This window comes from Mesoplodon bidens, assembly GCF_964165515.1.
Source record: "Mesoplodon bidens genome assembly, chromosome: 4".
NCBI lineage: Eukaryota > Metazoa > Chordata > Mammalia > Artiodactyla > Ziphiidae > Mesoplodon > Mesoplodon bidens.
The window spans coordinates 31,505,896-31,531,013 of record NC_138160.1 but is presented as its reverse complement, the minus strand read 5'-3'; the positions used below and the strand labels follow the sequence as shown (position 1 = coordinate 31,531,013).

The following is a 25,118-nucleotide window of genomic DNA, read 5'->3' as shown; positions in this document are numbered from 1 at the left end:
GGCTTCGTGGGCATAGTGGCATCATCCAGGGAGAAATTAGAGACTCTCTAGCTATAGACACCACAGTAGACACCAATGCAAGAGACCCAGGAGCCAACATCAGACATCCGGAAGCAGGGATGACTAAGAATATAAAAAGCAAAATTTGAATGCAAGCACTCTTTCCCCCATTGCCTTTAGGGCAACCCCTCCTACCACTATCACTTATGAATCTACCCTGTAGATGGAGCAGAATGAGAAAAAGACAATCTGCAAGATACAGCATTTATTTGAAAGAGACTTTACCAAAGAAGAAATGGAAGTACCATTAATTGCCAAGGTAAAGACTTTCCCTGCTATACATTGGGTTGGAGGCTGAAGAAGAATGTTTAATTACAGAAGAAAATTTTAAACTACATTTTCCTTGCAAAATAAGTGTAAATGTGCCATCTTCTTACTTTACCACAAGAGAAGCCAGCCTGAAGACAAAGAGCAGAGAGAAGAGAATTCGCGAAAAATAGAACAAGAGCCCTGCCTGATCAAAACTTGCAAGAAACCTGCTAAACCCCTGGGTTAATGAGACAATCAACTTCTCTTATTGCTAAATCTAGTTTGTGTGGGGTTCTCTATTACTTAAGATATTTATTAGGCTTAAAGATAAGCAATTTAAATCAGCCAGTAAGTCAAAGTTGGGAATTGAACGGAAAATGTCTAACATTCAAAATTTGACTCTTAATCACTGTACCATAATACAAAGCTCAAATGCCATTCCCTCTGTGGTGTTTGCTGCACCTGCAACTGCTTGCTACTCAAGGTATGGTCCAAGGACTGGCAGAATCGGCATCACCTGGGGGCTTCTTAGGAGAGCAGATCTTAAGGCCCCACCCACCCCAGACCTACTGAATCAGAATCTGCATTTTTAACAAGATTCCCAGATGATTCATAGGTACACTAAAGTTTGAGAAATAGTTTTAAGTCACTCTTTTCTTTGGGTTCTTACAGCATGTTCCTTATTCATTGCTAGTTACGTACTCTTCTATCTCCTCACCAAACCTGTGATACCCTTGAAGGCAGGAAATATGTATTACTATTTTTTATATTCTAACCACTTGTGATGAAAACTGCTAATTGACCACCAAAATCATTCTTTCAGTCTTACTGGGTATGTTGCTAATCTACATTTCCCAGCCTGCTTTGCAGTTAGGTATGGCCAGGTGATAAAGTTCTCTCCAATACAACATAACCAGAAATACTGTGTACCACTTCTGGGCCCAGGTCTCAAAACTGTGGGTATGCTCTCTCTTTTTCTCCTTTCCTTTGGCTGGAATCCACTGGAATCCAGTCTTGATTATGCAACAAGATACTGGAGAATTACAGAGTGAGTATGTCGAAGGAACCCAGATCTCTGAATAATTGTGTGGAGCAAAGCTACCCTAACAAACTGAATCACTCACCTTGTAACAGTTACGCAAGAAAGAAATAATTGCCTATGTTCTCTAGGCCACTAATTTATGGTAGAGGCTTTTTGATATGGCAGCCTACTCTTACCCTAAATAACTCACAACTCCATCTTATAATAGATCTCAGCTTATAATGATTCCCCTTGTCAGGGGAGAATGGCCTCAGATACACACAGACAAGACCTCAGCAGCCATTTCTGCACTATGTGTTCCTAGCCATAGCTGACTGCTCCAGGAGTAGATCTCTTACCCAAACTGCACCACTTGCATTTTTCCCTCCAAGAGATGTGCAATTCTGAACTGAGACACAGGCTGAGAAAAATTGGAGCTGAGTCACGTTAATGGAAAGGCTTTAAAGCTGCACTGTACAATACAGGAGCCACTAGCCACATGTGGCTATTTGAATTTAATTAAAATAAAAAATTCGGGGCCTCAGTTGCACTAGCTACATTTTATGTGCTCAATAGCATTTGTTGCTAATGGCTACCATATTGGACAAAGCAGACATAGAACATTTTCATCATCACAGAAATTTCTACTGGATAGCATTCTTTTAGAGAGAAAGTCTATGATCTGTCCTGGTTGCAGTACTTCCTAAGAACTGGTTATTGAAATCATTCCTTAGATTCTGTGGGATACTCCACACTCCCTACAATAAATTCCTTCTCTTGCTCAAGCTAGTTAAGATTTGATTTCACTATCTGCTACATAAAGGACCTAGGTTATTATATATCTTGCACTATAACTATGAAACACCAAATCTGATGGGGGAATTTTCGAGCTTATTTCTATTTCACTTTACTCAGACTTTCCCATGGTTGACCACTCCTTCCTAGACTCTTCCCTCCTAGGCTTTCATGCCTTCCTGACACCACTTTTTTGGTTCTCTTCACCCCTCTGATGCTCTCATAAGAAGTGGTCTTCTCCATTAAACCCTTATTCATCAATATATATTAAAGAGAGGTGACCTTTAAAAAAGTGCAGGGCAGGCTGATGGAGAGACAGATGGTTAGGTTACATGTTCTACATCTACAGTTCTCCCATTGGGCTTCTGAACCATGACTCTAATTGCTCACCTGCAAGTCCACGAGGCACCACAAAATGAATGTGCTTCAAATTGAACTATTCCTTGTTGAAAACCTAGCTTAGATACTTCTGACCTGCCCATCTCCCAAAGAGAAAAAAATGTGTTCTGTGCATACTGCTATCATGAAATTTATCACTGCACTGTAATTTAAGTGTCTGTGAATCTCTTTTGAATAGGAACAGCATCGTCTTCCTCTCTTTACACCTAGCATCATGTTTGACACATGACACGTAATAGGAATCCAATAATTTCTGTTAGCCAATTGTAGGCATTCCCATGAAATTTTAAAGAATAAATGTGCACAACAGTCACTCCAGAATTGCACCAATACCTGTAGTTCTGATGGCCACACAGCAAAGTCAGCCACAGTTATCCTATTATTATCACATCTGAAGACCTAGAAATGGAAACACAAAATTGTGGGAATAAGTTAGGATTTCTTTGTTCTGCTTCAGACTTCTTGGGCTAACTCCAGCAAGATTTATGTAAGATGTTTGTGATTTGAGTAGCCTTGGACCACTTCAGTTCTATAACCTTTGACGTAAATAGTGCTAAGTGGTAATTATCCCAGCTGCCACTTATCCCACACCGAGACACAGGGAGAGTTGTGATTTACGATGCTGTGGGAAGTCCTCCTGCCCAGTACCCTTTGCTTGTGCCAAGATAAACCAATCTGATAACGATATCTTTCCATTTGAGAGGGCTGAGCGATTTACTCAGCAGAACATACCTAGCCTAGCCAAAGGTAACAAGCCAAAATGCCTTCAAACACCAGGCCAGTGACATCAGTGAGTGAAGAGGAGGGCGGCTAGGGAACGGAACGCTTGCCCCTGACTAAGGCATACAAATTTAAGCTACAGAAAAATGCTTTTCCAGACCAAATATAGATCTCGAGCTGCGTGTTCTTGCCCCCTGTTTCCAGACCGTGCGCAGGAGCGGGACAGGAGCGAAAACAGTGCTGTAAATAGAAGTCACTAGGAGTGTGAGTACAGAAACGCTTTCCTTAGCGCTTTAAGTTGCCCACTTGATCCGTGGAGGGCAGTGTACAACCCGTTCATTCTCAGGTCTCTAGAGGTCTCCACTAGGGTGCTGACATCCCGTGATTTACATCTTAGTCGCGGCGCGCATCGCCTGGGCGCTCAAAGGCGAGTGTCTGAGGAACGCACGGGGACGGTGAACACAGAAGGACCCGCGGAAGCTGAGGAGGAGACCGGGAACGGGAGGAGGAGCGGCCGATTGGAGGGGATGCGGAATAGCTGAGAGGAAGGGGCGGGGGAAACCCGAGGAGACCGGGAGGAGAAAAGGAGGGAGGAGCATTTCCAGCTTCCCGCCCGAGCTCCCGGCCGGCTCGGGGCAGGCGCACTGGCGGCGCTCGTTCGCGTCCCCTCCCCCACCTCCGCCGTCGCCAGGGCGCAGGCTCCCGTCGGCTGGGCCCTCGGCCGTCACCCTGTGCTTTCTACCCTGCTCTGCCGGCTTCGCCTTCTGCCTCCCCGCGCTTCCCCCTTCCCGGATGGGCCGGACCCTGGCGGAGGTAACTGCCCGCAGATTCCTGCCCCTCACGGCCCCAGCCTCTTCCCCACGCTGTCCGGCCCGCGGGGTCCTCGGGCTCCTCCGTCTCTCTCACCCGCTCGAGTGTTGCGCGCCCGCGACCTCCCCAGTCCCGCCATCCCCCGCCGCACCCAGCTCCCTCGTCCTTTCCCACTGCCCGGTCCCCCAGCTTCCCCGGAGTCGTCCTCCGGCCGCCGCACCCTCAGCCTGATGGAGGCTAGGCGGCTCCGAGGGGCCCGGGTCTCCCCCCGGATGGCTGGGAACGACGCCCGGTTCGGGCCAGACCTCGGCCCCGCACCGGGGTCCTCCAGCTCCCGCCCTGTCCCGGGTGGGCACCGCGGTGGCACCTCTCGGGGCAGAGGGCGGCGCTGCCCCGCAGGGTTGGGTAGGGAATCTCAGAGGGGTCCCCTGGGGATGACTTGTGCGAAGTGGGGAAGCTCCTGTGTTTGACCTTAGTGGGTGATAAATTGAGCACGGATGAATGGACACGATTTCTCAGACTCGTCTGTAGTGGAAGCCACAGAACAACTTGGATTTCTCTCCCTCTCCTCTCTCTCTCTCTCTTTTATTGAGCAGAGTTCCCTGAGCTATACAGTAGGTCCTTGTTGGTTATCCATTTTAAATATAGCAGTGTGTACATGTCAATTGGATTCACTTGAAACTGCTTTCGCCAATGTGTTTTAAATAAAGGTACTTTGGAGGGGGGGTAGACTTAACATGTTTCTCCTCCACACATATTTTGTGAGTGTGATCGAGCTTCCTTTTATCTCTTTCTTCCATGAACTAATTTGACTTGTTTCGTGATGTTTATTAGTATCCATCCGTACGTAGCATTATTGTTTTGAGTGCCAGTTTGGTATGAGGCAGAAATAACCTTTGCTATATAACAGGTGATTTTCAGAGTTGTAAAAGATAGAAGACCATCCATCATCAAATTCTTTTGGGCTCTGTCTTTACATCTTGAAATGATTAGCTATCTTTTTATCCTTTACTTTTTTTTTTTTTTTTTGGCCTCCTGGCATGCGGGATCTTAGTTCCGTGAGCAGGGATGGAACCTGTGCCCCTTACAGTAGAAGCACCAAGTCTTAACCACTGAACCGCCAGGGAAGCTCCTATCCTTTACATTTTAATTGACAAACTCATAAGGATGTAAAGGGAGTATTTTAAAGCAAATCCCTGGCATAAATACTTAAGTATAGACAGAATCTCTCATATCTGGGAGAGGTGAGGTTCTAAAAAAAAAAAAATAATAGAATTACCACACACCACCAATCTCACTTCTCTTTCTTTTTGACATCCGCCCCCCCACCGCCCCATTGTGTGTCTGCTTCCTCACTTTGAAACAACAAGATGTTCCAGGTTCTTCTGGTTCCTTTCCTACCCCAGCCTTGAAATCACCAGGTTCTCCTAGGAGCTCTGGTTCCTCCTACTGAAGAATGGTATTTGGAAACCGGGGTCTGGGTGTTAACTTTGCTCATGGTTACTGGGGTGTCGTTGCTTCTAGGCCCTTTTAGAGGACAGAGCTAGAGATCATGATTTTTATACTGTACCTCCAATCCTAATCCAGCCCCTTAGGGCTCTTCCTTACCTTTCCCTGTTCTATAATTGTTTCCCCTTTCTTCCACAATGAAGATGGTAGCTCTCATTGTCAGTATATTGTTGACCCTTGAACAACACAGGTTTGAACTGTGTGGGTCCACTTATACTTGGATTTTTTTCAGTAGTAAATACTACAGTACTACAAGATCCGCAGGTGGTTGAATCCTTGGGTACAAAGGAACTGCAGGTACAGAGGGCTGACTATAAATTATACTTGGATTTTCAACTGCACAGAGGATCAGTGCCCCTAACCCCCGAGTTGTTCAAGGTCAATTGTGCGCTGATTTGCTCAATCCTAAACTACACACAAAATTGCTTCATAATTTCTATACTCATACCCCTAGGAAAAATAAACCTACTAAAAAGAATTTGAGGTTTGTTTGTAGCTCTTTTTATTTTTAGTTTGAGAGTATATAGTCAAAATACTGTCGTAAAAGTTGCTTGAATTAATCCTTTTTCTCTTCAGTGTGGTTTTTAAAATTTATTGATTGATTTACTTTTCTTTGTATTACGTTTTAGTTCCCCCCATTCTTGTTTTTTTTGTTTTGTTTTGTTTTTGCGGTACGCGGGCCTCTCACTGTTGTGGCCTCTCCCGTTGCGGAGCACAGGCTCCGGACGCGCAGGCTCAGCGGCCATGGCTCACGGGTCCAGCCGCTCCGCGGCGTGTGGGATCCTCCCAGAGCGGGGCATGAACCCGTGTCCCCTGCATCGCAGGCGGACTCTCGACCACTGCGCCACCAGGGGAGCCCCCTATTTATTATTATTATTATTATTTTTTTTTTTTTATTTTTTTTTTTTGCTGTACGCGGGCCTCTCACTGCTGTGGCCTCTCCCGTTGCGGAGCACAGGCTCCGGACACACAGGCTCCGCGGCCATGGCTCGCGGGCCCAGCCGCTGCGCGGCATGTGGGATCTTCCGGGATAGGGGCACGAACCCGTGTCCCCTGCATCGGCAGGCGGACTCTCAACCACTGCGCCACCAGGGAAGCCCTATTATTTTTAAATATTTATTTATTTATTATTTTGGCTGTGCCAGGTCTTAGTTGCGGCACGTGGGATCTTTAGTTGTGGCATGCGAACTCTTAAGTTGTGGCACGCCTGCGGGAACTAGTTCCCTGACCAGAGACTGAAACTGGGCCCCCTGCATTGGGAGCATGGAGTCTTATCCGCTGGACCACCAGGGAAGTCCCTATTCCATGGATTTTAAATCCATTAATATAATTGTTTTGATGCTCAAATTGTCCTCAGTTTGGTCTGTGGGATCCCTTTCATTATGGCTTCTGTGTCCTCAACTGTGCCTGGCTCCAATACACTGTACCAGGCTCTTCCACTGTGTGAACATCCTCCCAAGATTCACTCAAGAATGGACCATTCACCCAAGATTATGCTTCCCTCACCCAAATAGGGCTCTAACAAACTGTTCATGGCCTCTACCACACTATCCCCACAACCAGCATGGGGACTTGCTGGGCATCTTTACTTCATATTATCTCAAGGCTTCATTTTTACGTCAACTAGTTTGGACTTTCTTACAGCTCTGTGACTTAGGGCAGTTTGACTGTTTATGTGGTGATCGAAGGCTTTAAGAGTGATTATTCCATAGAGTAAGGTAAAAGTTGTATTGCCTTATATGAGCTAGCCTTGGGAAGTGCATAGCATCACTTCCATTTTACTCTTGGTCAAAGTAGTCAAAAACCACCCAAATTCAAGGGATGAGGCATAGACCAGAGCTCTCAATGAGAAGAGTATTAAAGTCATAGTGTAAGAAGAGCATATGGGATGGGAGGTATTTTTGTGGCCATCTTTGGAAAATACAACCTGCCACACTGAGAAAATCAAATCACATAGAAACTATATTGTCAAGATGTTCTCCTAGTTCATGTTTATCTTCATAGTCTGAGAAATAACTTGTCGAAAAGCAAATACATTTTGTCTGACTATTCAAGATGAGATACGAATAAATTGTCAGCATCTTACCTTAAAAAGAGTTAACTTGAGCTGATGAAAAAGTAATCTACTAAAACTTTATGAAAATTCTAAATTAAGATCCTCAGTAAGTATTATGGGCTATTATCATTTTTTTGTTTGTTTTGATTTTTACAGCATCTTGTGACTTTTGACTTAATTGGTCATTGATATCTCAGCAAGCATGGAGATAAGATTAGAAGTTTTGACCTCAACGAGTATCAAGCAGAAAAAACCCTGGCCACGAGTCTCCTGGTTGGGACAGGTAGGTTTTTCTTTAATCCTACAATATCAGTTCTAATATGTGTTAACTGTGTGCTTTGCCTCTAAGATCAAAGAATGTTCTATGGCCTTCACAAAATACAGTATCATCTGTAGAAGGATCACCTGCCTACTGAACAGGGTTTTGTGTATTTGTGTGGTAACAGGCTGGCAGAGATGGGGAGGGAGCATCAGTCTTTCTGTGGTCTAATCAGAGTTGCCACCACTCTCATCACTCTCTTGCTCCTTTTCTCCATAAACTTGCTTAATCTTCTTCACAGTCCTCTGTTTCTTTGCTCTTGGAGACCTGGGATGATGTATCATCCTCACTCTCATTTGCTGTGCTCTCCTGGGAATGCTGGGACATAATTTCTTCACCCTGCAAGTCCCGGTTTTTGAGATTGCACAGCCAGAAGACCTCTCTGCAGTTGCTGAGGATGAGCATGGCTTTCACTCTGCATACTAACAACTACAGGGTCTTTTTGAGTAAAGGCACATGTTTGGTGAGTTTCATGTCCTGGTGAATCTTGGAACGCCCACACAGGTGATGAAGCAGTGTGGTGTCCAACTGGAAGGTTTCCAGTAAGCTCAGATCATTTTCTCGATGTTTTCTAAAACTGAAGTCTAGGAGCAGCATGTCACTGCTTCAGAAATGAGAAGCCATGTCTATTTTAATCTAAGTAAATAATTTAAAACTCACCCGTACTACTGTTCAGATTGATGAGATAACAGCAGGTAACTCAGTTTGGGCTAGCAGAATTGGAAGACACTCCTATAATGTTAAACTCCAAAGAAATCTCAGTGCAACTGTTAGGTCATCCTACCTAGTAATTCTAGTAAGAGGTACTTTAAGATAGAATGAAAAATCTTAAGGTTACATAATCAACCTTATTGTTCATTTTATGATGTGTAGTACAAATATACAATCTTCCTTAAATGTCACTTTGTTTTCTTTTCTGGGATAACTTACTTAGGTAAGAGGCTGAATTAACTTCTGGCATCTCTTAAGTCTCTCACGTGTTTCTTCTCTTAGGAAAATGAAGCTGTTTTTCTTTTGGATGATAAATTCATAAATGAAATTAATTTGCTATCAGGAAGGACAAAGAAGAAAATTCCCAGTCTTCAGCCTTTGTTGAAGGATGTTACAGTCCTAACAACGTCCAGTAATGGTTAAGTAGTACTGATATTTTCAAAAGGCTAGATTAACTGTATTTTTTAAAATAATTTTGGGAGTAATATTAAGGGAAATGTTAGATTATAAGTATTGTGTTTCCTTTTTGGAAGCAGATGCCTGGCTGGCTGGGGTACTTGCTACAGGGGAGCTTTTCCTCTGGAACAAAGATCAAGATTGTTTGAAAACTATACAAGCAACTGAAAAGCCTAAAGAAATGATTAAAGCTGCAGTAGGTGGGAGTTTTTTATTTGTTTAAATTGGTTTAACTTGATATATAGGAGAAAAGAAATATATCTCTGTGTAAATATATATGTCTGTATATATATGTATTTTCCCTTATATCTGTAAGTATTTTTTTGGTGTTGTTTGTGACAATTAGGTTCATCTTGAAGAAGAAAAATCTGGCATGCCTTACATATCTGTGGTAACAGTGGGTTCCTAATACCACATATGAGTACATGATAAATGTTATAATTTGTACTTTTAGTTTATTACTAGTGCCTTAGTTTTACATTCTGAATGGAAGCATCATTTAGGTTCCTTATTGTCAGAATAGATAAAATTTGTACTTTTTTGTGGGAATTCAGACTTCAGAGGTGTAATTACTTTTTTTTGTTGTTTTCTAGCAAGCTCTTTGAGACTGTACTTGTATGTATCTGGCAATGGGAAAAGAGTTCTGCTTATAACTCCTTCTGGATGCATATTTCTTTGGGAACATTTGGAATTCAAGAATATCTTATCTTCTAAAAGCCCTTCGTTGGTGGGCCAGTGGTCCCAGATCGTACCTGAAGAAGCAGTTCATTTGCCTTCCACTGAAGATAAAGAAGCTGTAGTGCATGCTGTTTTTATAAAAAATGAGGTAAAATCCAAATCAGAAGTGGTGGAGATCTCAGACTCTAAGAACAGACACCATCTGGGAAGCTGTTGAGCAGAGTGTGTAATGGCATAGCTATATATCTCCAGGCATCATTAATTGTCATAGTAATGGTGAAATTATCACGGAAAAGGTATTTTTATATTTCTTGGTCACATTTTAAAAGATGTTTATTAAAAATGGTTTGAACTTAGAGCTTCCTAGTTATACTTTTCCCTAGTTTTAGAATATAACTAGTTTTGTAATAAAGAGAAAAACAAATATCGTGTATTAACGCATATATGTGGAATCTAGAAAAATGGTATAGATGATCTTATTTACAAAGCAGAAATAGAGACACAGATGTAGAGAACAAACATATGGATGGATACCAAGGGGGAAGGGGGTGGTGGGATGAGTTGGGAGATTGGGATTGACATATGTACACTTCTAAATATAAAATGATAACTAATGAGAACCTATTGTATAGCACAGGGAACTCTACTTGGTGTTCTGTCATGACCTAAATGGGAAGCAAATCCAAAAAAGGGGATATATGTATACATATGGCTGTTTCACTTTGCTCTACAGCAGAAACTGACACAGCAGTGTAAAGAAACTATACTGCAATAATAAATAAAAAAAATAAATAAATATTTGTTGGAAGGATTTAAAAAAAGCTAGAATTAGTGATATTAAGTAAGCCATTTAATTCCCAGGAAATAACACGTTCATTAACTAAAAGCATTCAGAATAGCTGCATGGTACTCTTTGTATGTATGGACCAACATTTTATTACCCAATCTACTATTGTTAGAAATTGCATTTTGAACTTTTGTTGTTTTCCTCCACCCCCATGGGTAGTGCCCTAATTTAAATAATATGTAACTATAGGGACTTCCCTGGTGGTCCAGTGGCTAAGAATCCACCTTCCAATGCAGGGGACGTGGGTTCGATCCCTGGTCCCACGTGCTGCAGGGCAGCTAAGTCCGAGAGCCACAGTTACTGAGCCTGTGCTCTCTAGAGCCCATAAGCCACAACTAGAGAAAAGCCCGCACGCTGCAACGAAGATCCGCATGCCACAACTAAGGCCCAACACAGCCAAATAAATAAAATAAATTAATTACAAATAAATAAATAATATGTAACTGTAAAAGAAGAGAAAAAAATATATATTAGAATATTTCCAGTTACAGCCAGAGTAAAGGCAGTGTTTTCTAAAGAGAGTAAACTGCACCTTGATTTCCCATTTGAGATATGCCTGTGGCTCAGAAATTAATCACTTAGTCTTTAGCTTAATGTTCAGCTACATGTTAATAAAAATATGAGCAGGCTCTTGATATATTTCATTTATTTTATTTATGATGAGAAATATGTGGGGGGGTTTGTTGTTTGGTTGTTTTTTTTTTTTTGCTGTTCTTTCAGGCATTAGTTTATTTTATTTATAGTTTAATTAATTTTATTTTTTTTCCTTGTTGGTTATTTATTTTAAACATACCAGTGTGTACATGTGAATCCCAAACATCCTAACTATTCCTCCTCCCCACCCTTACCCCCTGGTAACCATAAATTCGTTCCCTAAGTCTGTGAGTCTGTTTCTGTTTTGTAAATAAGTTCATTTGTATCATTTTCTTTTTTTTTGATTCCGCATATAAGCTATATCATAGGATATTTCTCTTTCTTTGTCTGACTTCACTCAGTATGACAATCTCTAGGTCCTCTTGATTTATTTTCAGATTAATTATATACTAAAGTATATTAAATTTATCTACAGTTATTTGGAGACTGCTGCTTGTGTTCATTTACTTTCTATTCCGGGGAATGCCTGAAGTTAACATTTCTAGCAATTCGCTGGCATGAAAATGTATTTACATCTATAAGGTGAGGTAAATGTTTCTTCTTCCTAGTTTTCTATCTGCTTTTTTTTTTTTTTGGCCACTCCATGCAGCATGTGGGATCTTAGTTCCCCTATCAGGGATTGAACCTGTGCCTCTGCATTGGAAGCATGGAGTCTTAACCACTGGACCACCAGGGAGGTCCCTCTATCCCTTTTAAAACATTGTTATCTTTTGGCCCATAAATATGTAATAAGATTAGTAAGTGAAATGTGAATATCAACTTCTGAGGCTTTACAAATTCTTTCTTCCTGTAAGTATTGTTCTGCTTCTTTACTTTTCATTTTGAATGTCTATTATAGAAAGTTTTTCTTGTTTTTATTTTGTTTCTCTTCTTGGAATCAAGAACACATAAAAGGTAAGGCAGACAGACTCTGGTCTTACTTGTATTAAGACTATAAAAATAACTCCTTTGAAAAGTAATTCAATTGAATTTTTAAAAATAAATTTATTTATTTATTTATTTATTTTTGGCTGCATTGGGTCTTTGCTGCACACGGGCTTTCTCTAGTTGCAGTGAGTGGGGGCTACTCTTCGTTGCAGTGCACGGGTTTCTCATTGCAGTCGCTTCTCTTGTTGCGGAGCATGGGCTGTAGGTGTGCGGACTTCAGTAGTGTGGCTCACGGGCTCAATGGTTGTGGCTCACAGGCTCTAGAGTGCAGGCTCAGTAGTTGTGGTGCACAGGCTTAGTTGCTCCGCGGCACGTGGGATCTTCCCAGACCAGGGCTCGAACCCATGTCCCCTGCATTGGCAGGCGGATTCTTAACCACTGTGCCACCAGGGAAGTTCCAAATCAATTGAATTTTGAAAAGGAAATAACTTGAATTTACTACTGTACCTTTTAAATGCTCAAGTATTTTTTCAATTAAAAGTAATTTTATTTATTTTAAAAAGCCCAATGAAATAGAAAGAATGCATTAAAAGCATATAATGACTAAGATTTAGTAAAATAGTGAGGTTTTTTGTTTTTTTCTGTTTATTTTTTATGCTAGCAGTTATTTGGGTGTAATTTATATAAAGTAAAATGAACAAATCTTAAATGTACAACTAGGTGGACTTCGATAAATATACATATGCCTGTAACCATCCTCATATCAAATATAGAACATTGCCACTATCCTAAAAATCCCCTCTTCTCACCTATTTAATACCTGTAAAAATGTTTGTAATAATGTAGAAGTATGTGTATCTAAACTTTTAGTGGATGCAGATGTGTTTGGGGCTGGCTACAGAACATGCCATTATTAACAAAACTCTGATACGGACCTTGTTTAACTAGCAATTGCTCTTTTGTGTCCTGGATGAAACTTGTGAACAGTTGCTACGAGACCCCAAATATATGTGCACGTGTACGAATTTAGTTGAACCCTTTAATTTTTTGTAATGAAGTATATGTTAATTTAAAAGTTACTATACTTTCTGTTTTCAATGATTTCACTACTTAGATCATTGACATACCATGTTCAGTGGGCACAACAAGATTGCCTTCTGTGCAGTCTGATTCCTAAATGTGAACCAGTAAAGTCAAGAGGAGCTCTAATTTCTGCATTTTCAAGAGATGGCATTACCCTGGCAGTAACTCTTAATCAGAAAGACCCAAAGGTCAGTAAATGTAATCTGTCTTGGAAGTAACCTGTAAAAGAGAGAGTTTAGTTCAGTTTTGAGATTTTTTTCCCCCTGAGTATAGTTTTTTTCCTTAATATTACTTTATATTCTTTAAATTGGTGTTTTCTGATCCACCTCAACATTGTAAATTAGTAAAGTTATTTGCATTAGCTGCCATAATTTTCAGAATTTGGCCTTCAGAGGTGAAAAGAGGATAATGGAAAATGAAGAAAGAAGGGCAAAGTGGTAACTGATATTCTTAAAATGTAGTATAAAAGAGAGAAAAGTTATAGGTGGTCAGTATTATCTTGCCAGTTGGCAAAGACTAGGTAGTTCATTGTTATAATAGATCTCTAGGTCTTCAGAATTATAAGTAAAATAATTTTAATGGTTTTTTTAATCTTTTTTTTTCTTTCTAGGCAACTCAGGTATTATTTATAAACACACTGAATTTTGTTACACTCTGTGGTAGCCTTAAAGGATGTAGTAATAAGAATCCTGTGGTTCCAGCTACACTTATCAGGTAAGGGTTTTTTTGTATTTCTGAATAGTGTTTTTATTTTCTTTTTTAATAGTTTAATAAGTTTAAGGCACTGATAATTCAGTAGGTGTCTAAATAGATGTTTAGATAGGTGATGCAACTTTCAGCATTTGTGCTTGATAGATTCTAAAAATTGCTTTGTATAAGGAAAGGCTTAAATACTTTAAGGAAGGGTGGAAGATACATGAACTCATTTTCTTTTCTCTCATTTCTTTCTGTGTTATCTTGGGAAGAGTGGAATTATGACTGGGTAGAGAAATACTGGGCTAAGTTAGAGAGGCTGAAATGAAAAAACCTGGGTTGGGAAGACCATTGTATACTCAGGCTGAGGTGTTTCTAGCTTTTTAAACAAAGTTAACATTCTCTGCATACGGGTGGATAGTACCATAAGTGGTGATTTTGGATGGCACATGGACCTATGAAGGATTATAGAGTAGGAAAATTTCCTCTAAGTTCCTATTCTGAATTGTTTTCTCTGCTGCTCTCTGAATTTCCAAAGTTTTCAGGTTCATCCAGCCTTGCCTTTTTATTTTCTTTCTCTCCCCAAAATCTCCTTTCTAGAAATATTACTAGTCTCAGTTCAGTGGTCTGTTTGACTTAGGGTATCCATCATTCACATGAGGAGGAGCTATTTTTTGTCTCCATGAAAGAAACATTAATATTACCAGATAGTTAAGGAGTAGTAAAGATGGCTTTGGGAAGAGGGAGTCTGCTACTGAGTGGAGCTCTGGCAGACTGCAGAGAAGACAGCTGTGGTATTGACCTTCAAATCTACCAGGAGGTCTTAGTTTTGGACACCACTAGGATTAGAAGTTGTTCTAATTATAATGTAAGTGACAAAAACTTTACTTTGTTAGGTCTTATTTTCATCTTATGATTTGCTTATGAATCTAAGTAAATTTATAATTTGTATGTTGTATGGAGTGGATGTTTATGAGCGAACTCCTTTTTTCTTACCTTTTTTTCTGGGAAGTAAAATACATGAAATGTATGTGACATTTGCCTACTATTCATTCTTTTGACCTTATTTTTCAAAGCGTCTCAGCCCTTCTTGGCCATTATAAATTGTCAAAGACATTGTAGAGAGTCCTTTTCTAAACATATTGTCTTGTTTTTTCTAGGTCCTACTGGGTAGGTGATATCAGCTGGACTCATGATAGTCTTTTTCTGGCTTGTGTGTTAAAACGTGGCTCCCTGGTTTTATTGACCTGCCAAGGTGAATTGCTAACGTTAATTACATTTGGTTGCTCTGTAGAATTTGGGCCAGCAGAATTTATTCCTCTTCACCCACTAATAACATATAGGTGAGACATTTGAATTGTTTTAATATATTTACAGAAGTTTTTCTCTTTTGCTATTACTTTACTGTGTATTTTTTTAATATAATTTCGTCTTTCAAATTGTCTTATTCTTTCTTTGAGTCTGTCATCTCACTATCCGCTTCTTATTTATAGTTTTCTTCTGTTTCTTTTTGTGGCTTAATCCCGGTGAAAATTTGACATTGTGACTATGTAAGTATATGTTATTTAAATATTTAATAGCACTAAAAAAAGTAACTTCTTCGATATAACAATTAATAGGAGTGTGGTATATCTTTTATTGTTTCAAAAGCAGAGCACATATGTATCTACTTTTCTCCCAGAGGGAAAAAGGAGAAAAGTTGTTGGAAATGGGTAGTAGACTTGAGAATTTAGCCATATTTTAATTTTTACTTGTGAGATCATGAAGCATTTTGGCTTTGGAGTCAGAACAAGATTCAAACCTTGGTTCTACTTATTAGTTGTGTGACTTCGGGTAAGTTATTCTTAAGACTCTGTTTCTTTTACTGTGAAATGAAGACGACCGTAATTGTCTCTTAGAGTTGAGGGAATGAAGTAAGATAGTAAATAATTATAAATTGCTTTAACACTGTTCTGGCATAAAATAAGTGGTCAGTAAATATTTGCTGTTATTGATGTTAATATTATTATATATGGCTAGACACATATAGACACCTATTTACAAATCAAAAGCATTGGAAGAGGTCTTTGAAACTAATCCATTCCCTTTGCTGTATAGAAAAGAAACTGAGGAGGGATGTGTCCTTGATTATATTTAGCAAAAGTTTTGCTTAATTTTTAGCAATAGAAAGTTCTAATGGAAAAACTTGTCACTTTGTGCAGTGAAAGTGTTTTTCCTTATTTCTTATGGTCTGATTCATAATTGACTTAAATTTCCTCACATTTTCCTTTAAAATGAGTATTTAGGGGCTTTCAAAATGGATTGCTTTTTTTGACTACAAAAATAATACATATTCATTGCTTTAAAAAAAACTTAAAAATCAAATGCTACAAAAGTAAATAATGGGGCTTCCCTGGTGGCGCAGTGGTTGAGAGTCCGCCTGACGATGCAGGGGACACGGGTTCGTGCCCCAGTCCGGGAAGATCCCACATGCCGCGGAGCGGCTGGGCCCGTGAGCCATGGCCGCTGAGCCTGTGCGTCCGGAGCCTGTGCTCCGCAAGGGGAGAGACCACAACAGTGAGAGGCCCACGTAACAAAAAAAAAAAAAAAAAAAAAAAAAAAGTAAATAATGAAGAAAGTGAGACTTGTAATCCTATTCCTCAGAGATAGCAATTATTAGCATTTTAGTCTGTTGTCCTCTAAATTTAAAATTTTTATATAACATTTATAACAATATTAGTTTCTTTTTTAAAGCAAAATAAATTATATGATATATGTTGTTTACTATTTTGCTTTTTTGATATAACAGTATGTCATACATCTTTCCATGGAGTCACTTTTTAATGGTTTTATAAATTTCACAGCATGTACATTCTGAAACCAATCTTCTATTGTGGATCATTTGGCTAATAAAATCTATATTTGATTAGTTTCCTAACCAGAAAAAAAATTATATTTTCTTTATTCTCTTTATATTTATAAAGCTCCAAAGTTAAAAATCAGTGATATTAAGTAATCAGAATCAGGTACTCCACCATAAAAATAAATAACTACACTTATGTGGAAACTCAGTCAGATTTAATCTTAAGCTGATAAAATTATACTTATCACCATCCTCTCCAAATGTCCTGTTTCTTTTCTTTCTCCTCCTTAATAACAAATATACTCATAGCTCCTAATTATATTCTTATAAGTATATTTAAATAGATAGTAAGAAGGAAAGGTAACTAACTCTTTATTAGTAAAAATGAACTGCCTCAATTATTTTCTGAAAAAGGTTGTATAAAACTAGATTAAAAACAAGACAGAGGGCTTCCCTGGTGGTGCAGTGGTTGAGAGTCCGCCTGCCGATGCAGGGGACACGGGTTCGTGCCCCGGTCCGGGAAGATCCCACATGCCACGGAGCGGCTGGGCCCGTGAGCCATGGCCGCTGAGCCTGCACGTCTGGAGCCTGTGCTCCGCAGAGGGAGAGGCCACAACAGTGAGAGGCCCGCGTACCGCAAAAATACAAAAGCAAAAAACAAGACAGAGTAAGTGCCACAACGCTGGGAAAATTTTAAAAAACACATAAACCTCTGTATTATTTAATCACTTATGTTTTCCTCACAGATATATGCACATTTAATATTTTTGCATTTAATTTGCTTGCTTTTTCATCATTCTGGAACTTTTAATTGTTTTGTTTTTTCTTTGGAATAACATAATTGTTTCCTTTAAGATTTTTCTCTTGCTAATTCTTGAATTTTGGTGTTTGTTTGCTAGACCACAGCAGTTTACACTTCAAGATTCAGATAATTCTGTAGATTCATCAGCTTCTGATAGTGACCCTATGAGACAGAGATTTTCTATAAAAGCACATTCACGGTTACCCTACCTCATTATTTCTGATGGATACATGGTCACAACCCTTCGATTTCTTGATAATCTGTCTCCATCAGTGCTCATGAGATCCCTTCTACTTGATTCAACACAGAGGCTTGAGAAAACATACGGAAGTTTGATATTGTCTAAGGTATAGTGCTTTTTGGTACCACTAGTAAAAGTTGACTTCTTAGTCCTTTCAAATTTAAAACTGTACTGATAGCCTTGGATTGTATACAGTTATCTATAGATGTTTTAATTGTTTGTAGTACAATTATCGATAAAATTTTGCTCTGGAAATCTTTTTTCTTCTATAGCCAAAAGGCCAAGGGCTGAACTTGCAGTCACTGGATTCCCTAAGATCTAGCTTGTTAAAACACCACAGAAATGAAAATTTAGCTGATTCTGCTGTTCCCAGATTCTTGCAGGCAGAAGAAACAATGAAGTTAAATGAAAAAACAGCAGATTTGCAGGTACTTAGTAACAATGGTTTATTTACTTTGAACAGTTACATATTGACTTTATTCCAAGAAACATATTTTCTTTTTCTTTCATTAAAGGGAAGAGAAATTTGAGAGCACTAAAGTGATTCTACTTGTAAGGAATCAAATGATATTAAGTATAATTTTTTTTCACTCATGTTTTAGGATTTTGAAGCCGAAGAAAGTAATGAGGGCGAACATTTTCCAAACAACTTATTTTCTTTTTGGAACCAAAAGAATCATCTATTGTTTAGTAGTGCCAAAGAAGGAAGATTGGAATTTGCCTCTATGTTTGATACCATACATGCAAAAGATAATACTGAGGAGACAGATAAAACTGTTACAGAACTGCATTCTGTCCAGAAAAATCTCCTTGCAGCATGGACTATAGGAATTTCAAAAAATGTGACAGAAAAAAACTTAATGTTAAATTACACAGTAGTTTGTATCACTCATTTTTTGTACATTCTTCAATTTATAAAATGTCCTTTCCCCAAACTTGATCTTTTTTTAAGTAAGAGCCCAAGACGTAATGCATGGGTACTTTGTATCTTTCAACTTTTTCATCAGTGTTTATCAATCCAGTACTGGGATATGAGATACAGACAAGATGTAGGACATTTGGTAAAGCTGACCTCAAATACTATAAAGCTTTTGCTGACACAGCAACAACAGAATCAGTTATTCTCAAAGAAGCTTTTAGCCTGTTTTCATTTACTCAGAATGGTAGCTGATCATTTAAATGGCATATACAGTCTTCAACCAGAAGTTATTTCAGCATCAACTGATGGAAGTAGAACAGCAAAGCAAGACTCATTGGTGGTACCCATTTTTCAAATGTTTCAAGATAGTGGTGCTTGGAAAAACTGGTCATGGAATTCATCTTTCAAGATTCGTCCTCAAACATTAAATTTTGTTCAACAGCCAGGACACAGGTATAATGACTTTAATATTAGGAGACCATCAGCTTTATAGATTTTTCAGAATTGAGATATAATTCCCATACTGTAATATTCTCCATTTTAAAGTGTACAATTCAGTGATCTTTAGTATAGTCACAGGCTTGTAGAACTATTAGCACAAATTCCAGAATATTTTTATCACCCTCAAAAGAAACCTTGTACCCATTAGCACTCAGCATTATAGATTTTACGTTATAGGATTTATGCCAAATATTATTCAACACATATATTTTATTAGTCTTGGGCATCCATGATACTGTTGAAGGATTTTGGTTTAGATAAGCACTATAGAAAAATGACCACAGGTACATAAAGCATTTATGAACGTTTTAAAAATACGCATTTCTCGATCAGTGGACTTTGTTGTATATTTAACTCTGATCCGTTTGTATACATGTTATTACCTCCGTGAAGAAGAATGCAGGAAAACAAAGGCGAATGCGGAGGCTATACTCATTCTTATCCCTAGTCTGAAATTTGATTTTTATGACTACCTAATTTTGTGTGCAGGTTGATTGTTCTCTGGAGAGTATTGTACAGAAAAACTTCATGGTATCAAACACAGTTAAGTCAGAGAGTTCCTGACGATGACGTACAGTTAACTGAGAAGATGACACACGAGGCATCTACTGTCAAGTCCCTGTTCTGTCATATACAGGCTGAATTGCAGACTGCTGGAGTTCTCTGGAACCAGACCGTAGAACTTAAATCTGTCAGTGGTCAGTATCTTATAAACAATTTCTAACTCCAGGAATAAGTGATATGGTTAGTTGGACTTTGATTTTATTAGTTGGTTGCAATTATTTGCTTTTCAAAATAATTTCTGGTGGCGCCGTATCCACTAAATTTTAAAATGAGTACATGTTTATAAAGGAATTTAATGAACCAGCACTAATTTTTGGTTAAAAACTTTGTAGGGGAAGAGTGTTTCCTATTAGGATCATATGAAAAGTCTGTTCAGCTATGGAAGAAAGCTCTTCAAGAAACCCAAGAGAAAGGTAGGGGAGTGTTAAGAAAAATAATATTTGCCATAATATGGGTAGGACCATATTTTAGCATGCTGTTGAGCTTAAAAGTTATTTCAGGTTTCTGAGTGCTCACCATTTCTTAATGCTCAAATAGCATACATATTGTAGGTACCTTTACTGTCAGAAATAGTTATTTAAAATTATTCTTAGTCTTGGAAATTGTGGCACTAAGAATTTTTTCTGTTATCTATAGATAAGGCTCCTCTGTCCTTTTTTTGGTTAGTGGTGGAACCTGTGATTGATTGTTGATAGGGAAAAAATGAGACTTAATCCCAAATTAAAAAAATATATATTTTGTCATTTAGTGGACTGCAAGTATCTAAACGAGAAACTATGGGTCAGGTAATTTGTCACCTTATTACAGACTTATAGAAACATGGAGCTAAGGCTCTCTGCCCTTAAGTAATTCAACTTTAAGAATTTCCTGTGGGACCTCCCTGGTAGCGCAGTGGTTAAGAATCCGCCTACCAGTGCAGGGGACACGGGTTCGAGCCCTGATCTGGGAAGATCCCACATGCCATGGGGCAACTGGACCCGCGTGCCACAACTACCAAGCCTGTGTGCTACAACTGCGGAAGCCTGCACCCCTAGAGCCCGTTCTATGCAACAAAGAGAAGCCCATGTACTGCAATGAAGAGCAGCCCCTGCTCACTGCAACTAGAGAAAGCCCGCACGCAGCAACCAAGACCCAACGCAGCCAAAAATAAAATAAAATTAAATTTAAAAATTTAAAAAGAATTTCCTGTGAGTTAGACTTATTATGGGCTACATGGAATTTTTTTTAATATTTATTTATTTGGCTGCATTGGGTTTTGGTTGCGGCACACAGGATCTTCATTGCAGCACATGGGCTTCTCTCTAGTTGTGGCACTCAGGCTCTGGAGCGTATGGGCTCAGTAGTTGCGTTTCGCAGGCTCATAAGTTGCGGTGTGCAGGCTTAGTTGCCCCGTGACATGTGAGATCTTAGTTCCCCAACCAGGGATTGAACCTGTGTCCGCTGCATTGGAAGGCGGTTTCTTAACCACTGGACCAACAGGGAAGGTCTCCTACATGGAGTTTTTGATGAGAATCTAGGGGTGTGGATTCTAGAAACTGGTGATAGCTTTTATGATATAGGGCTGAGGGTATGAGTAAGGTGACAGTGGTTCTCAGCTAGTGACCTTGGAGCTATCCTTGACTGCAGCTACTACCTGGTCAGGTTTGGCCAATTATTAAATTTATTTTCTGACTGATGTGGCTTTGTATGTTTCTTTAATTTATCTACTTAACTGGTATTTATTGAGGGCCTGCTATGTGTATTAGGCAATAGGAATAACTGAAATAAACAAGTTTACCCTAAAGTTGCCTACAATCTGGAGGAGAGATCATATAAACAACTAGCATGTTTCTAATTATGTTTTATGGTAGGTGCCGGGAAAGCACACAGTCTGAGCTAGAGTGCAAACATCAGTCTGGGGAAAACCTGGAGGAGCTGACATTTAAAATTGAGTGAATTGTCCAATTGAAGGAGTGGGAATGGTTTAACAAATGATATAGCATTCCTAAAGCAAAAAGGCATGAGAAACCATGGCAGTTTGGTAAACTGCAGGTAGTTTTAACAGGACCAGATTATTTGAAATATGTGTGTAATATTGAGGATAGGGTGGCGAGTGCTAAAGTGAGAGGTAGAGAACAGATGATAAAGGAGGATATTCTGCAGTGCCATGGGATTAAGATTTTATCCTGAAGACAGTGGGGTCAGTTAAGATACTTTATGTAATAAAGAGAACTTTTCAAATAAATATAGGCCATTTGGAAAGATCACTTTAGTACATTATGGAGGGCCATTTGTAGGAGTGTGGTGTAGAGATGTGGGTTTTACCTAGAAGCAAGACAGTTATTTGAGGAGGTCCTGAACCAAAGCAACGTCAACAGTACTGGAGGACAGAAGTCACATTTGTCAGACATTTAAGAGGTTTGATCAATTGGACTTGAGTAGAGAAGTCTAATGTAGTTCTCAGATTTGGGGATTGTCCAACTGGGTGAAGAAGAGTGGCATTCAAGGTGATAAGTTCTCATGAAGAAAAGTTTTCATAGTGAGTCTCATTGTAGACCTTTTCATTTAATTTCATTTCCAACTGTATCCAGTTGGTATGGTTTCTTGTAATAGAGACTGAAAATAACTGGCTTCAACAAGAAAGAAGTTTATTTCTCTTTCTTAGGAAATGAGGCCAGAAGTTGATAGGCTGGGGCTGATTCGGTGTTTCTGTGGTCTCATCAAGGACTCGCGCTCCTTTAGTTTTTCTGCACCGTCGTGCTTAGTGCGTTGCTTCCAGTCTCAAGGCCATTACATCAGTTAAGATGGGTGCTGAAGTCTCAGGCATCATGTACATAATCTAGTTAACAGAAAGGAGGAAGGCAGGAAGGGTAAGAAAGGGTGTACCTCCTAGTTGAGTTACCTCTCTTTAAGCAGCTTTTCTAGCAGTTCTATACAATATTATCTCTCGCTTCAGAACTTGTCATATTTTCACATGGCCACATCTAGCAAGAAATTGTGATCTGGGTGCATTGTAACCTCAAATAAAATTAAAATTCATTTACTCAGAAAGAATAGATAAGGAGTAGGCAGCCAGCAGTCTCAGTCCTAAGCACCCTTCAGATGTTTGAAGGCAGTGGTCAGGGGCTCCTATCTTATTGGGTAGTGTTTCTTCTCCTTTGGAAAGTCTCTTTGACTGTCTGTTTGATATTTGTATGATTTCTTGTGTGGTTTAAAAAAAATTTTATTTTTAGCATGTTCCCCTCTGTTTCATACCATGTGTACTTGAGATAGATGTCGTTAGTGGACCTTAGTACCAAGATGAGGAGGATGTGCACCTCTCTTTGGATAAATTCTTAGTCATCCTAGGGCCTGATCAAAGAAAATAAAATTGTTCAGAGCTTAAAATGAAAAAGAACAAAATATTGCTTACCTGTTTTTTATTAAAGTATAAAACAGGTGCAGAAAAGTTCACATAACATGAATGTACAGCTTGATGAATTTTTATAAACTGAACATTCCTGTCTACCCAGCACCCAGATCAAGAACATTACCTAGCTAACATGTTTTTAATGTAAGTGTAATTCTTCCCTGTTTAAGGAGGAAGAAGGATATGTTTTCTTCAGATACGCTATTATCTTTCCCTTTTGTACTGCCATCTGTATAACTATAATTTAAATGATGCTCAAGGATTATGTGATCAGCTAGTAAGAGAAATACTGATATCGTCCCACCTACCTGTAAAAGAAAATGAAGATTGTTCAGGTATGCTTTTCAAAACTCAGTATGTTTAATGTTAGTAATTTGTATTTATAAGTGTAGATATGAAATTGCTTATACATAAAAGTTGGTTGCTCTGCCCTGTTGTGGTGAATTTTGGACTGTCAGCTTCTCACTAGCAAGGATCATGTTTTTGTTTGTTTTTAATCTTTGGGTCTCTAGGCTTAGCAGTAATTGCCTGCTGAACTGATACAATTGTTGTATCACAGCCCTATTTGTTAGACATAATATCAGCTACCCAAGTACTTTTCCTTGATATGTTTATATTTTCTTTAATGGTTGCTTAAGGTTGTTTAGTAAAGTGATGAAAATCACTTTCTGAGGTATTCTGAGTCTTTTTAAAATTGCTTAATAGGCTGCAGAATACTTGGATTGTCCTTTTTAAAGAGGTGTATTTAAATTAAGCAGTAACCAGAGTAAAAGATATATATGGGGCTTCCCTGGTGGCTCAGTGGTTGAGAGTCCGCCTGCCGATGCAGGGGACGCAGGTTCGTGCCCCGGTCTGGGAGGATCCCACATGCCGCGGAGCGGCTTGGCCTGTGAGCCATGGCCGCTGAGCCTGCGTGTCCGGAGCCTGTGCTCCGCAACGGGAGAGGCCCCAACAGTGAGAGGCCCACATACCGCAAAAAAAAAAAAAAAAAGAAGATATATATGAATGAACACATAATATAGTTATAATGGTTATACGGTCATAGACCGTTAGATGTATACTATGCGTATGAATGTGTCAGAAAGGCTCAATGTATCAGAACTTTCTAAATGGAGTTCATGAGTCTAATGGAGTTTTGTTTGTTTGTTTTGGTTTTTTTTCTAATAACTGATTATTTATTGGTTTAGAACATCATTTTACTCTTGGAAAATAGTGATCAAAAGAAGTTAGTTTACAAAGACTTCTAAAAATAGTTGGAGAAATGGGGCCCATCTCTTACGTAAAACCCTTTCTTTGATTTTCACTAGTTTATCAGAACAGTGTTAGTTTCTTTGGCTTCAGCCACTGTTTTTTGTTGTTGTTGTTGTTTTGTTTTGTTTTTTTTGAGGTGAGATAGATGGTAGAATACCATGACATTTTTATTCTGGTATTCATATTTTCTCTGCATTTTTTTAAATTTAATTTTTATTTTATACTAGGGTATAGCTGATTTACAATGTTGTGTTAGTTTCAGGTATACAGCAAAGTGGTTCAGTTATACGTATATCCATTTTTTTTCAGATTCTTTTCCCATGTAGGTTATTACAGAATACTGAGTAGAGCTCCCTGAGCTATACAGTAGGTCCTTCTTGATTATCTAGTTTTTATATAGTAGTGTGTATCTGTTAATCCCAACCTCCTAATTTATCCCTCCCCCTCACTTTTCCCCTTTGGTAACCGTAAGTTTGTTTTCGATGTCTGTGAGTCTGTTTCTGTTTTGTAAATAAGTTCATTTGTATCATCTTTTTAGATTCCACATATAAGTGATGTCATATGCAGCCACTGTTTATAGATTTCTTACTTTTGGTGATATTTGTCTTTTTAAATTTTTGTGTTCATTACAGAAGTAATACAAGTTCATTTTAGACAATTTTGAAATATGGAAAGGTTTAAAG

At 38.9% G+C, this 25,118-nt stretch overlaps 1 protein-coding gene across 8 annotated transcripts in view; it reads left to right on the top strand.

The window, feature by feature from the left end:
• Window positions 1–3,862: 3,862 nt before the first annotated feature.
• The window catches only part of CPLANE1 (ciliogenesis and planar polarity effector complex subunit 1), a 138,504-nt gene continuing 117,248 nt past the window's right edge, over window positions 3,863–25,118 (top strand). For all 8 annotated transcript variants that reach the window (XM_081231049.1, XM_081231050.1, XM_081231051.1 and 5 more), the window contains exons 1-15: window positions 3,863–4,057; window positions 7,776–7,902; window positions 8,932–9,067; window positions 9,186–9,305; window positions 9,699–9,931; window positions 11,700–11,806; window positions 13,266–13,422; window positions 13,845–13,948; window positions 15,088–15,270; window positions 17,669–17,918; window positions 18,085–18,240; window positions 18,415–19,184; window positions 19,722–19,930; window positions 20,129–20,209; window positions 23,355–23,519. In XM_081231049.1, coding sequence (XP_081087175.1) covers window positions 7,822–7,902; window positions 8,932–9,067; window positions 9,186–9,305; window positions 9,699–9,931; window positions 11,700–11,806; window positions 13,266–13,422; window positions 13,845–13,948; window positions 15,088–15,270; window positions 17,669–17,918; window positions 18,085–18,240; window positions 18,415–19,184; window positions 19,722–19,930; window positions 20,129–20,209; window positions 23,355–23,519 — 2,752 coding nt within the window. In that variant the 5' untranslated portion in view covers window positions 3,863–4,057; window positions 7,776–7,821. The remainder of the gene's footprint in view (window positions 4,058–7,775; window positions 7,903–8,931; window positions 9,068–9,185; window positions 9,306–9,698; window positions 9,932–11,699; window positions 11,807–13,265; window positions 13,423–13,844; window positions 13,949–15,087; window positions 15,271–17,668; window positions 17,919–18,084; window positions 18,241–18,414; window positions 19,185–19,721; window positions 19,931–20,128; window positions 20,210–23,354; window positions 23,520–25,118) is intronic.